General features: G+C 56.6%; 5 protein-coding genes across 5 annotated transcripts; 3 read left to right on the top strand and 2 right to left on the bottom strand.

Moving 5' to 3' along the window:
• The first annotated feature begins 1,264 nt into the window (after positions 1–1,264).
• GGS23DRAFT_590109 (50S ribosomal protein L14) lies at positions 1,265–2,578 on the top strand. The gene is made up of 3 exons (XM_051517667.1): positions 1,265–1,499; positions 1,637–1,721; positions 1,821–2,578. The coding sequence occupies exons 1-3, from the start codon at positions 1,485–1,487 to the stop codon at positions 2,114–2,116; spliced, it is 396 nt and encodes a 131-aa protein (XP_051367189.1). The 5' UTR covers positions 1,265–1,484; the 3' UTR covers positions 2,117–2,578.
• On the bottom strand, positions 2,579–4,558 carry GGS23DRAFT_590107 (uncharacterized protein). The gene is made up of 3 exons (XM_051517666.1): positions 3,802–4,558; positions 3,006–3,095; positions 2,579–2,937 (listed from the first exon to the last, which is right to left on the bottom strand). The coding sequence occupies exons 1-3, from the start codon at positions 4,054–4,056 to the stop codon at positions 2,893–2,895; spliced, it is 390 nt and encodes a 129-aa protein (XP_051367188.1). The 5' UTR covers positions 4,057–4,558; the 3' UTR covers positions 2,579–2,892.
• Positions 4,559–5,431: 873 nt separating this feature from the next.
• On the top strand, positions 5,432–6,772 carry GGS23DRAFT_446072 (rotamase-domain-containing protein). Its single transcript, XM_051513977.1, has 2 exons — positions 5,432–5,643; positions 5,744–6,772. The coding sequence occupies exons 1-2, from the start codon at positions 5,641–5,643 to the stop codon at positions 6,269–6,271; spliced, it is 531 nt and encodes a 176-aa protein (XP_051367187.1). The 5' UTR covers positions 5,432–5,640; the 3' UTR covers positions 6,272–6,772.
• Positions 6,773–7,697: 925 nt separating this feature from the next.
• GGS23DRAFT_446097 (uncharacterized protein) lies at positions 7,698–9,435 on the bottom strand. Its single transcript, XM_051513979.1, has one exon. It carries the CDS (start codon positions 9,282–9,284, stop codon positions 8,046–8,048), a length of 1,239 nt encoding a protein of 412 aa, XP_051367186.1. The 5' UTR covers positions 9,285–9,435; the 3' UTR covers positions 7,698–8,045.
• Positions 9,436–9,629: 194 nt separating this feature from the next.
• Positions 9,630–12,446, top strand: GGS23DRAFT_608205 (ankyrin repeat-containing domain protein; the record flags this gene model as incomplete). Its single annotated transcript, XM_051520170.1, has 2 exons — positions 9,630–9,878; positions 10,014–12,446. The coding sequence occupies 2 exons, from the start codon at positions 9,630–9,632 to the stop codon at positions 12,444–12,446; spliced, it is 2,682 nt and encodes an 893-aa protein (XP_051367185.1).
• Between the last annotated feature and the right edge of the window lie 66 nt (positions 12,447–12,512).

Raw genomic sequence — 12,512 nt, 5'->3', positions numbered from 1 at the left:
CAATCGACGCATGCGGATGAAGTGGCAGCGAGGCAGTGACACGACTGACTTGTAATGAGGTCTCCGGGCCGGATGCAAGCCAGGTGAAGCCGAAGGTGGTCTCGACCCCTTGCAGTGTCTGCGGATGCACCTATGAACGCCGCTCCCAAAATACGCGATACCACAAGCCGGAAATGGGATTGCACCGGCCAATTTCGCGGTTGGTGATATATACGGGCCGCACGCGAGCCGACGAGGATTGGGATATGGCGGAGAGTTCGAGGGGAGACACAGAGAGAGAGAGGAAGGAGAGGAAGAGTGAGAGCAAGGGGGGAGAAGGAGAAGGAAGAGGAGAAGGGACTAGAGGTCAGCCTTTGACCACGAGAATTCCATTGACTAGGGAAGAGACATAGCGCATCATATTGACTTTCCACTGTACGCAGCCATAGTTACGAGAGTCAGGACAGAGTCAATTCCAAGCTGCTACGACGCCGGCAGGACAGAGAATAAGATTACGAACGAGAATGGCACGTCGCGGCGAGGTAAAATGACCGGCCGCGTGATGGCGCAAAGCGAGGAAGCAAGGAAGGGGGAAAAGCGGGTGGCAGGTCAACCGGACGACCAGCAAGGAGAGCGAGGTACCCTGCCAGGGAGGGCGGGTACCGGGGTACACGGATAAGACCTTGGACAAGGCGACGTGGAGGCCAGGCACGGCCGCGCTGGGCGTACCTGATGTACCTCTGATGCCATCACGGATCCGTCGCTCTCCACCGGAAGGAAGCATTGACGGATCCCATCGAGGAAAGCAGACCCCAGAAAATGCAGAGCTGAGCCACCTGCACCTGCCGCGGCGCAGAGAGATGAGGTGGTGCCTCCGGTGCCTGAACATGGCAGGTGCGCAGCGCCACGTACACAGACACCGAATATAGACGGGCAGATACATCCCGCCCAGGCGCGCAGGTACCTGGGTACTCAGGCACGGGGAGGCGCCTACCTACCTAAGTAACCTACCTAGGTAGGTACCAGAGGCAGGCACGCTTGCAGTATGAGTATGCATGCCGCGCCTTCTGCAGCCACAGACGCAACGAACGCGACCAGGAGGCAGCCAATTGTGCAGCGCGAGTACACAGGCACACAACTCCGGGCGGAGGTACTTGGGCTGCAGAGGGCAATTTTGGTGACATTGCGTGCGTAACACACCGAAAGTGGCTCCCCGAAAGGGCGTCTCTACGAAAATAGCCTGGGGAGCAGCCGCTAAACCCAATCCGGGGTCGGCGGGCGCCGGCGCACCAGCGGCCAATTCGAGGTCCATTGGGTTGGGCAGAGGGTGGCAGAGCCTCGAAATCTCACACCTCGGCCAGAAATAACCGCGAGCACCACTTGTCCTGCCTATATACGTAGAACCTCACCTACCCCCGCCCACGACCACCAACATCTCGCTGCACTGCCTTACACTCGATCAGCACCCTGCCTCAGGGTGTTGGTGCGCGTAACATTCCGCCAGTATGATTCAACTCAAGGTAGGACAAGCAAGCCCTGCACTCCAGCCCCGGAGGTGTTCTTTTCGCCTTGGTCTTTTTTTTTCCTTCTCCGTCCGCCCCCCCGCCCTCGCTCTGTCCGACTCACGCCCTTGCTAACGGGTAGACCGCGGCGGCAGACGATGCTTAATTGCATCGACAACTCGGGCGCCGCCCTAGTAGAGTGCGCGCTCGTCGTCGGCCAGAAGAGGCACGCGACGATTGGTACGTCCGGCCCGCCGCCGCCGCCCCTTCCCCCCCCAGGTAGCCAGCCCCGGTCACTAAAGTGTAGCTCGCTCCCCCCCCCTCTTTTGAGCGCTGCAGGCGACCGCATCGTAGCCATCGTGCAGAAGCAGCGCGGCGCCAGCGACGCCGGCATGGGCGCCGCCGCCGCCGCCAACAAGGTCAAGCGCGGCGACATCCGCCACGCCATCGTCGTCCGCACCCGCAAGCAGGTCCAGCGCCCCGACGGCAGCGTCGTCCGCTTCGGCGACAACGCCTGCGTCCTCGTCAGCAAGGCCGGCGACCCCATCGGCACCCGCGTCAACGGCGTCGTCGGCGCCGAGCTCCGCCGCCGCGGCTGGAGCAAGATCCTCAGCATGGCTCCCGCCCACGCGTAGACTTGTGATCCCCCTCGCCTCGCGCTACCACCCGACCCCCTTTCGTAGCGACGGCCCGATCGCCCGCGGCGACCTTACGATTACCTGCTATGGTTACGCCCGCTATGACGGTTGTTGCGTAGCTGGCCAGCACGGAGGAAAGGCATACCTGGTTGGGCTGCTAGAAGAACTGGCCACTATAGAAGCACAAGAAATGGAGATAAAAGGGCGAAGGAAGCAGGGAGAGCAAGGCGTCAAGGAAAAAAAATTTACGATTCTTAATCACGGCGGGCATGGGCTGACGAGGCATCTTACCACCAGGGAACCCGCAGTTTTATGCACTGTCCCGGGCGCGCATCTAGCTGGCGTTGAGAGAGCGAATCGGCATTCTTGCAAAAATGTTCCCCATACAACTTCGAGAAATCATAGTATCACGACTGAAAATAAAAATAAAAATAAAGCATCACCGCTTCGTGTTAAACCATTCCTTGTCTGTGCATGTGATATAGCCTATTGATAGTTGTGTCTAATGCTACAGGATTGGTCGCGTAGGTACGATATCGGGATAGATACGAGGCCAGACGTCACACCGCTGTGTTGGACCCGAGGTCTATCGGCCATGCTTTTAACTCCGGGAGAAAATGGTCCTGATGGACCTCGACGAGCTACTTCTAAACGCCGATCCCATACATTACCCGCGAAGTGACCCCCAACAACGGTGTCAAAAAGTCCTCTATAAATACCGCCGAAAAAGATGTGATCGATGCTCGACCCACAAGATCATACAGATGCGCTGATCATTGGAAGATGTAACCGCATTCGCAGCATACGTAGAAGAGTTTCTGTCGACGCCGCATTAGATGTCTGTACTACTCCTAACGAGCCACCTCCAGTCGTCCTAAGGACTTACCATGCCAGTTTCGGCGCTACGTTGCTGAGACTGGAAAAAAACGGCTTCTTCATGTCCACATGAGGGACACGTCTTGTTCGACCTCGGGAGCTAGATGCCGAGAAAGCAGAACGTCAGCACCAGGCTCAGCAAGAGGTCATATAATACACGCTCCCTGAGCCGGGTGCTTTGTGCCGGGAAGGATTCCGAAATACGTGTCGATGTGCCAGCGCTGCTCAACTGCCTGCCTGCCTGCCTGCCCGCCCGCTCGCCCGTCGACCTCAGTCCTGTGGAGGGGAGTATAAGGAAGCTCATGGAATTGTTTCAGGTATATTTCGTAGCAAGTTTTCGTATGCCAAGCCAGCAAATTTCGTCATGATTTACAGACGGCGTGCGGGACGACGTCGTCGTCTCTATAGAACATAGATATATCGTCGTCCTCGAGACCATCTTCGAGTGCTTCCGGGGGGTCCCTATCCCCGTACAGAGCAACCTCGAGGGGTAAGTACTGGGCGATGTCGTCCTCGGAGAGACGAGGGAGGGAAACCCCTTCGGGACAGGCGAACTTGTCGACCCATAACCCTTTCGAATGGGCATCCAGGGCGTTCCAATAATTGGTAACTCGGACGTAGTCCAGAGACCTCTGGACCACGAAGTCCGGGTGGTGGGCGATAAAATGGTTGTACTCCTCGACCGACGCAGGATCTTCACACCTCTCACAATGCAGGAGAGTCACTCCACATCTCAGACAGACAGCCAGGCTAACATCGGTGGAGGTTATGGAAGCGATGCGTGGGGGAGGGGAAGGGTTACGAACCGTAGGGTCCGATCCGACGTCCTGGGTGACACCTGCCGTCTCACCAGCCGCGTTGTTCATAACGTTGCGGAAGACGCAGGACGAGGTGGCCTCCTCGGTGTACCGGCACGTACGACAGGTGAACTGGAGCTTGTGGGCGTCCTCGTCTTCCTTGGGATACAGCATGTTGGAACACTCGGAGCAGAAGCGGAAGGTGATCTGCTCGAGATTGTTCTTGGGAGCGTCATCCGCGGTCGCTGAGGCCGGCGAAGACATGTTGTTGCCGGGCTTGCTAGGTAGCCGCAGTGTGTGCAATTAACGGTGCTGGGCTCGTGGGTGAGATGTGAGGGACGGCGGTGCGTCTCGGTAGAGGGGACGCGGTAAGACCAGGGGAATCTCGGCGTCAATTAGCGTAGGATTAGTCTGCTTTCTCAGTTAACTTACTACTCTGGGGTGAGCAGTGCGGATTTCGTGGGACAGGTTCGTTGGAGATGGTGTTGAGATCCGGGTGATGGTGAAAGGAAGAAACAGGTGAGATGGAGACGACATTCGGCGTTGCTGGAAAGAACATGGATAAGGAGTAGCCCGGCCAAGCCGTGGAACTTGTCCCTGGACCAAATACCGACTGGTTAAGTACCTAAAGTATGGACTCACGCGCATGGGCCACCTCACGTACTTCTGCCATGCCTGCGAAATGCACCTGAGGCCTATTTTGTAAGGTACCGAATTTTACCAAACTGTCTTGGGTACCTTAGACACCTCGATGAGTAGGCCTCGGGTACTTAAGGTACCCACCTCTAGGCCTTGGGCACCTCTGCCCAGGTGCTTCACCTGGGTACTTGTACCTCCGGTCTCTACGAATTTGAGGTACTGAAGGTACCTCCACCTGCCTGCAGCTGCTTTGCATTAGATTACATTACGCCTCGAGACAGGCCGAACAAGCACCTCAGCACGTGGATCTGATTGGCGATAGATGAGCTAATTCCAGCTATGCTGAGTTTTATGCAACATTGGATCTCCGGCGATCCCCACAGGTCATTTCGTGACGGACACTCGCTATCGTTGGGCTAGCCCAGCAGTTTTCGGGCACTGTATTCACCTGATTCCCGCACTTCACCTACCCACCTGCCACCCGCCTACCACCAGGCTTATCGACCGCCTCTGCCCGCTGCACAGCCCCGGCGGGACAGTACGCAAGACAGTGTGGACTGCCACCCCGCGTTTCGCTTCCGTCCAACTCCTGTTCTCGTCGGGGTTGCCCCGCTTAACCGACGACATCCTCGTGATCCTTTCCTGGTTGCCTTACCTAAGATCAGGGACTGTACCTGTCTGCCTACCTCATACTGACCTACCTACCCGTCCTCCCTCATCCCGCCCACGTCTGTCTGCCTCAGTGTCTGGTCGCCCCGACCGTCCTATAACCTTCCAAGGGGTACCTTAATACCTCCCCTCTCTTCCTGCATCTCCTTCACCCCCCTTGATCTCTTTCATCGCCATCGTCTTCCTTGTTGTCCCTTGCTGGCGTTCTTGTTGCGCGACCCGCCTTTAGCTATAGCTCGGCAGAAACACAGAAACAAAAAACCCCTACTAGCCAGCTTCCCGAGTTGGCCTCGCAGTATTTTGTGACCCTTCTATTGGCATCGCAGTAGACCGTCGTCTCCAAGCCGGCTCCCTCGCTCCGTCGCAATCTGCGTCTAACGATCTCTGACGCCGGGAGCGCCGGGCGTTCTGTCGAGGCTGTTGTGGTTGTGTTCCGCCCCGGTCGACCCGAGAAAAGAATCTGTAGTGGAAGCAAGCGACGGGGTGCCCCTCGGCAATCTTCTGATTATATAACTTCTATAAGCCGTAATTATAACCAAGATGGTGAGCTTTCTTCCCCAGGTTCGCCGGGCGCGTGTGCCCGTTTGAAACATTGCCGGTACACCGTCCCCAGCGCGGGCTGTCGCTAATGCCAATTCGCTAGGATGACTCGGGACTTCCACCCAACTGGGAGGTGCGCCACAGCAACTCCAAGAACCTCCCATATTACTTCAATGCGATCGACAAGGTATCCCGCTGGGAGCCGCCGTCCGGCACCGACACAGAGAAGCTGAAGAAATACATGGCCGTCCACCATTCGACCTCGTCCCAGACCTCGGTCTCTGCCCGGCCCGAGGGTAAGATCCGCGCTGCCCACCTCCTGGTTAAGCATCGCAACAGCCGGAGACCTGCGAGCTGGCGCGAGAACGAGATCACACGGTCCAAGGAGGAGGCGCTGGATATCATCAAAGGCCACGAGCAGAAGATCAAGAGCGGCTCGATCTCGCTCGGCGAGCTAGCCATGAGTGAGAGCGATTGCAGCTCGGCCCGCAAGAGGGGAGACTTGGGATACTTTGGCAAGGGTGATATGCAAAAGGAGTTTGAGGAGGCTGCCTTTGCATTGCAGCCAGGCCAATTGAGCGGTATAGTGGAAACGGCGAGCGGCCTCCACCTGATTGAGAGGCTAGAATAAGCACTCGTTGGGGGTAGGGTGCAGTTTCATTCCTAGGTACTTATCTAGTTCTTAGGTACCATTTCACCCCTAGCACTAGATCCGGAATGAAATGAAGCGAGCGAGCGCGGCGCGTCGAGATGGCTGCATGTTCTTCAATCTGCATCGTGGAATGATGCGGGTGCCGGAAGAGCTGGTCGGTCCGCCCCGTGCGCATTCTCTAAACACATGCCCGATATTCGGAGCAGTATCTATCGTTGACCTCCTCAGTCTAGGAAGATAAACCGTTCATTGACACCCAAAATACTGCCCATTCGGTTCTGCCGGGCTTATGACCCGTTATATAAACAACCTCCCGTCAATTCGCCCCAAGCGGCCTGGCAATAATCATCGTTTCTCTCGAATACGGTAGCGACCGTAATCATGCGACCCGAACACCCCCAACTTAAACTTCACTCCCCTTTTGATTCTAGTTACTTCAGTTTCTAACGGTATTCGCCGTGCTCATCGCCACGAAACTGACGGTTTCGGCCTCCGTAGGAGATATGAGCTCACAATTTTCGTCTTCATTGTGTCTCTGAACGCAAACTTGATATTTCGACACCTGCGAGTTGTCTTGTGTTTCGGTCTACCCTACAACCTGTACAGCGTTCCATCCGTCATAGAGAGGCATCGATGTCGGGAAGCCTGTGGGCTCGAGGCCAAAGTTCTGGCCATCCGGTCATCCTGAGGTCCTGGCCATGGCCTTGTCGTCAGAACCCCTGGAACTATCTTCTACAGCTTCTCGTAATCTCCCCCTTTCCTCCCTGGGGTATTCCTGAATGGCTGGCCATAATAGTATCAGGGATAACTCGCTTATCGTTTACTCCCTACGTCCATGCAAACCCGCTATGTACGCCAGAAGCGCGTAATAAAGACAGAGGCAGCACGGTGCCCCATGCAACCATGCCGTCTCGAAGATCGAGGCGCCGGGATCCGACTGGTTTTGGTCATCTAGCATGGGCACATCAGCGTGTCCCGGCATGGTGGTCGTCGAGCTCGTACCGTGTTCCTATTATACTGCGTATAGCACACTTGGGGCTCCGCAGAGCCGGCTGAGTTGATATCGGTAGACGGGAGCCAGCTAAGAATCACAACAAATCTCCACGCAGCTCTTCGACAGCTACGCCAGGATACACACGCCGAACATATATGGGCTGATGTGATTTGTATCAATCAGCATGACGCCAAGGGAGAGAGGGCAGCAAGTTGCCGAAATGAAAAATATCTTTGCATCTGCTACCGATGTAGCCATCTGGCTTGGCGAAGCGGACGAGACAACTATAATCAGCACAAAATATCCTCCATATAATGGAGAGAATTAGGTGCGAGCTTGTCTCTACTCGAGAAGAGATCGAGTCTTTATCCTAAGATGGTTCACCTCCCAGATCTTCGTACCCGTCGGCTTGTCTTCGACATGAGAGAGGTGTCACGTAGCAATTGAACCAGCCCTTATATGCCTACATACCCCACAGCGTAAATGTAGGCGTCTACGTTTTACACAACAAGAGGTCTTTCAAAGATCTGCCTCTTTTGGACTTTCTATCGGCACACTCGTAACCAAGCTGGTACCATTACCTAGCTTCCACCGACCGCAGAGACAAAATATACGCACTTTTAGGACTTGCCAATGACGCAACAGCGGAATGGGCAGCCCCAGGCTATTCGATACCAGCTCAGAGCCTGTACGAATCTCTCATCGAATGGGATACCTTCAAACCCAAGTCACTCGGTACAATTTTTCATTGCTGGGCTCCTAATCCTCGAGCCATATCGGGCACAACTGTGTCCTCTCGTCGAGGAGCCACTCGGGAATGGCATGACCCTGGTTATTTACATATTGCCACCACGTGTAGACGCCCTTTACGGCGGCCTTCAGCGCCTCGAGCACGATTGTCTCGATATCAGAACGCTCGGTGTCACTTAGTTCACCCCGACTGTAAGAGTTGAACAGGTCCAAAACCAAACGTATGTCTCTAGCGCTTAGATTAACGCCGATGTTGTCAGAATCATCACCGTCACCAAAGACGGCAATATCAATGTCCCGGGACAGGACGCTGCCTGTCTTGTCGCGGTTCATGTTTTTGACACCTCTCACGGCGCTTCGTAACGTCTGTCCTACACCTTGATGATCCTTAAACGCCGGGACGAGGATGTGTTCGAGCACATGGAGAACCCGGCGGCATGCTTCTTCGTACCGAGGCATGAACCTGTTGTTATACAGGCGGATCGGCGGATCGGAAGCGAAGCCGATGGCGACGACCCAACCGGCGCGAGTTGCGTCCCGCTCTTCGCGGACTGGGTGGGCAACGTCAACGCCGGAGCGGGCCTTGAATGTGCTGCGATAGAACGGCGGGTAGCCCTGGGCGATATGGAGGAGGTCGTCCTTGGACAGGCCGTGGAATCTATTTTGGACGGCGGGGGGGAGAGGAAAGCGGTGAAGACGGCCGAGGATGTACGCATCATCGCCACCATCGGTTTCGTGATAGCGAAAGATGCCCTCCGGCGATCCGCGTGCATATCGAATGTTGGAAGTGCTACCTTTACCGACGTGATGAGGTGCGCTCGCAGAGAAAATGAACGAAACTGCCCTGTCGTCCAGCATGAGGGCCACTATCAGGGCGTTTGAATCGATACCCAGGTACTGTCCCTCGAGCTTTAGGTATCGAGGTCGTTCCTCTACTCGGGGTGCAGTGTGCCACACATACCGAAAAAAGTTGAGAATTTGTGCATTGCTCGAACCGCCGGGTCCCAGAACTCCCGGTGTACCGGCGACCCCAGATCGCCGGAACCATTCGTGGTGTGAAGTGGCAACGGTGAGGCGCTGTTGGCTTGGGAGGTCTTGCCACCTGATCCTCCCGCATACTGCCCTTCGGTAGAGGATTCGGATCACGTACTCGCGCACTAGATTAAAGGCGGGTGCGAGCAGGAGCGGAGACGCGTAGAGCGGAATGGTCACGATGGCAACGACGGCCGCAACCATGCCCCAGTCCATCTTTCTCTGCGGGCCTAGGAGGGCTATGAACTGCCCTTGTTACTAGCATTGGAGTAGCAGCAGTAAGACTGGAAGTTCGATGGCGGTACCAGTTGGGCAGCAATAGGCAGCAGCAGGTAGTACGATAAGGCTGGGACCAGTCTGGGGGCACTACACTGTACTTGAAGCTTTCAGAAGCAGGCGGACTATTTTGCTCCCGATTGGCGTAATCGGAGAATTGATCCGAGGGGCTCAAATGAGATGGACGACACCAACTTTCACCGGGCTGCCAGCTCCTTGACTCGAGTTTTCGGTACGTGGCGAAGTTCCCCAGCCTTTCGGCCTGGAGGCGTCTACATTACTGTCATGCCTATAGACACCTATCGTCGGGACGTCTTCCTTAGTCCCCTAAACCGCTTCACGACGGCGCAGCTCTGCCGCCGTCTCCTCCACCGCCCTAGCCACGATGTCGGCCTGCACGCTGCCGCGAGAGAGGCCGACCTCGATCGGCTGAGAAATCTTCTCGGGCAGTATGTCGAGCTAGATGGCGCCGGCGAGAAGGGACAAACTGCTCTTCACCTGGCTCTTCGCTCAGGGTTTCCCGAGGCAGTTTGGGTACTGCTCGAGGCCGGAGCCTCGCCCGATTCGCCATATCTGCCGCTACCATCCGTGGCTGATCTCTTCTTGATTCTGTTCCGTCTGGCGAAGCTTTTCGGCTACTGTTTGATGCTGATGCGGGTTTCGTCGAAGCTAGGCAGCCTTTATGGCCTTCCTTCTATCCTCCCCCGTTACCCGATCAGGATCCTGTTGGTCGACTTCGCAGCTATGCTGCTGTTCTACGCTTTGTCCCTCGTCACCACAACCAAGGGCCCCTCCATTGCAGAGGCGGCAACGTCATTCAGAGGCAACTCGGAGTCTGCGGTTCTCATGTTACTCGACTCAGGCTTCCGGCCGCAGCATAATGACATGCTGTTACTGTGGATTGATGCTGTGCGGAAGGGACATACCGGAGTGTGCAGCAGGATGGCCAGGATGGGCTGGGACGTGGATATTCCATTTGCGGATCCCGACTCCCCTGAGGATCGGCAACTCGTAACCACGGCCCTTCTTTATGCCTCCGCCGGATCGCACAAAGACCTCGTGCTATTTCTCCTCGGCGCCGGAGCAGACCCAACACTCCTCGACTCATGGGGCAGGTCGTGTCTGTTGCTAGCCGCTATGAGCAAGGAGGATAACGAGCTAAACTCCGCAATCCTAGAAGCCTTACTCAACACCGACGCCACCCGGTACCTTAACGTGGACCACCTTCCGGGCGGCCATGGCTTGACGGCGTGGGCATCCAGGCGGACATGGGGCTGGCCGCTTGGTGTTGTATGCGGAAATATGCGCGTCGATGCTGTCAGGGCCCTTCTCGACGCAGGAGCTGATCCTAACCTGCTGGCCGGGTTCGGGATGACTGCGCTTCACGTTGCCTGCGACAACTATCACAACAGCGACCAAGTAGCGGCCATGGTCAAGATGCTCCTGAAGCACAAAGCAGACGTCAATACTGTCACTTCGAACTCATGGACTGCCGTTGGCCGTGTTTGCAACGCTGGGATCTCGCCTGGAGCTCTTAGCTTGCTGCTGGCAGCAGGTGCTCAGGTCGAGTTTGGGGCCGGCGAGAACACGCCGCTCCAGATTGCCGCACGATACGACGTCTCTGATGGGCGGCTCGTAGAGCTACTGCTTCAACACGGGGCCAATGCTAATGCCATGGGTGGTAAGTTCGGCACTGCGCTCCTGGCAGCGTTAGCTCGGCCGAATTACGAGGGAAACGAGGAGTTGGTGCTCAAGGTGGTGTCCGATCTCCTGGAATGGAGAGCTGATGTCAACGCAGCTCCCAATGGATGTGATCCCCCAATTACGCAGGCGGCCAGAAAAAACATGACCCAAGTCGCAGAATTACTGCTGAAGAAAGGCGCTGTTTTCCCCATGGCCCTGGAGGTCGACGTTCGCGATGGTGATGGTGGTTCAACCTCCAATCACAGCGTCCTCCACGTACCCATCCTCGGCCGCCTCTTCCCCAACCAGGACGATATGTTTCGTCTTCTACTCAAGCATGGGGCGTCCCCAAATGGCTACACCGCTCTCGACGGTGAAGCCGACTGCCGCAAGACTATCCTCGGCTACGCATGCAGCTCCTCCAGAAATGAGTACGTAACGACAGCACGCCTGCTCCTGGAGAGCGGGGCAGACCCGAACGCTCCCGATGTACGGGGAAAGACACCAATGCAGCATGCAGCTCACGCTTTGAGCGTAGAGCATGTGCGAATGTTGTTGGACTACAATGCCGGCCCACCAGCCCAGGAGGGCGTGCATGGTGGATCGCCGTGGTATTCCCTGTGCAAGGATGCCGTGGACGACAAGGCGTGCCTCTGTGGGAGGGACGAACCCTTCAAGTTTCTTGAGATATGCGAACTACTGAAGAGCAAGTGGGCTGTCGACCTGGCCTGGACCCGTGACGAAAGTGGCAAGAACTCTCTTCACTATTTGGCCGGACTCGGCAACGAAACGTACCGGACATCTCCCGCTGCCAAGCTGATAGGCGCATTCCTGAGCCGGTACGGCACGGGCGTCAGTCCCGAGGTCTTCCTCGACGAGGACGGCAACGGGCACACGGCACTGGAGATTGCGTCCGCGACCGGAGACGAGACTGTGATGACTGTACTAGTAGCGCACATCTTCAAAATGCATCTCGATGCCGCTATGGAAGAGGGTGACGAGCACTATCGAGACATTAGAAACCCGGCCTCCTTTGTGTCTAGGAACTCGGACTTCATGCGCAGACTCCTCGCCCATGCCGACCATGAGGGGCGAACAGCACTGCATATTGCGGCGTCTGAGGGCCGCATCCACGCTTGTCGCTTCCTCGCCGTCAACCCATACGCTCTCGAGGCGCCGCGACTCTCTAACTCGGGCCAGTCACCTGCAGACTGCGCGAAGGCGAACGGGCATCACAGGGTCGCCGAGTACTTGTCGACGTTCAAGGGCGCCGAGACCACCGCTGACGACCTCGCGAAGCGAAAGACGATTTTCGCGATGGTGGCGCCGAGGCTGTGTGTCACGCGGGAGCTTGTGAACGAGGTTCTAGACAACTGTTCAGAGGACGGGAGCGGAGACGACCGGGAGTCTGATTATTAGCGAACGTTCTGTCACGAACGGGGGATCACGGTGCAGGGCACAGGCAAGCACAGGCGTATCCATGAA

This window comes from Durotheca rogersii (genome assembly GCF_024521655.1).
Source record: "Durotheca rogersii strain YMJ 92031201 chromosome Unknown GGS23scaffold_56, whole genome shotgun sequence".
In the NCBI taxonomy this organism is placed as follows: Eukaryota; Fungi; Ascomycota; class Sordariomycetes; order Xylariales; family Xylariaceae; genus Durotheca; species Durotheca rogersii.
This window is presented reverse-complemented; position numbering and strand designations above follow the sequence as displayed.

Bases quoted from the DNA above. Each gene is read 5' to 3' on its own strand.
- GGS23DRAFT_590109 (XM_051517667.1), top strand. The intron at 1,722-1,820 runs GTACGTCCGGCC...TGAGCGCTGCAG, and splicing joins GAAGAGGCACGCGACGATTG to GCGACCGCATCGTAGCCATC.
- GGS23DRAFT_446097 (XM_051513979.1), bottom strand. From the start codon at position 9,284: ATGGACTGGGGCATGGTTGCGGCCGTCGTTGCCATCGTGACCATTCCG.
- GGS23DRAFT_590107 (XM_051517666.1), bottom strand. From the start codon at position 4,056: ATGTCTTCGCCGGCCTCAGCGACCGCGGATGACGCTCCCAAGAACAAT. The intron at 3,096-3,801 runs GTTCGTAACCCT...CTCGGCATCTAG, and splicing joins ACGTCGGATCGGACCCTACG to CTCCCGAGGTCGAACAAGAC. The intron at 2,938-3,005 runs GTAAGTCCTTAG...CGGCGTCGACAG, and splicing joins GTAGCGCCGAAACTGGCATG to AAACTCTTCTACGTATGCTG.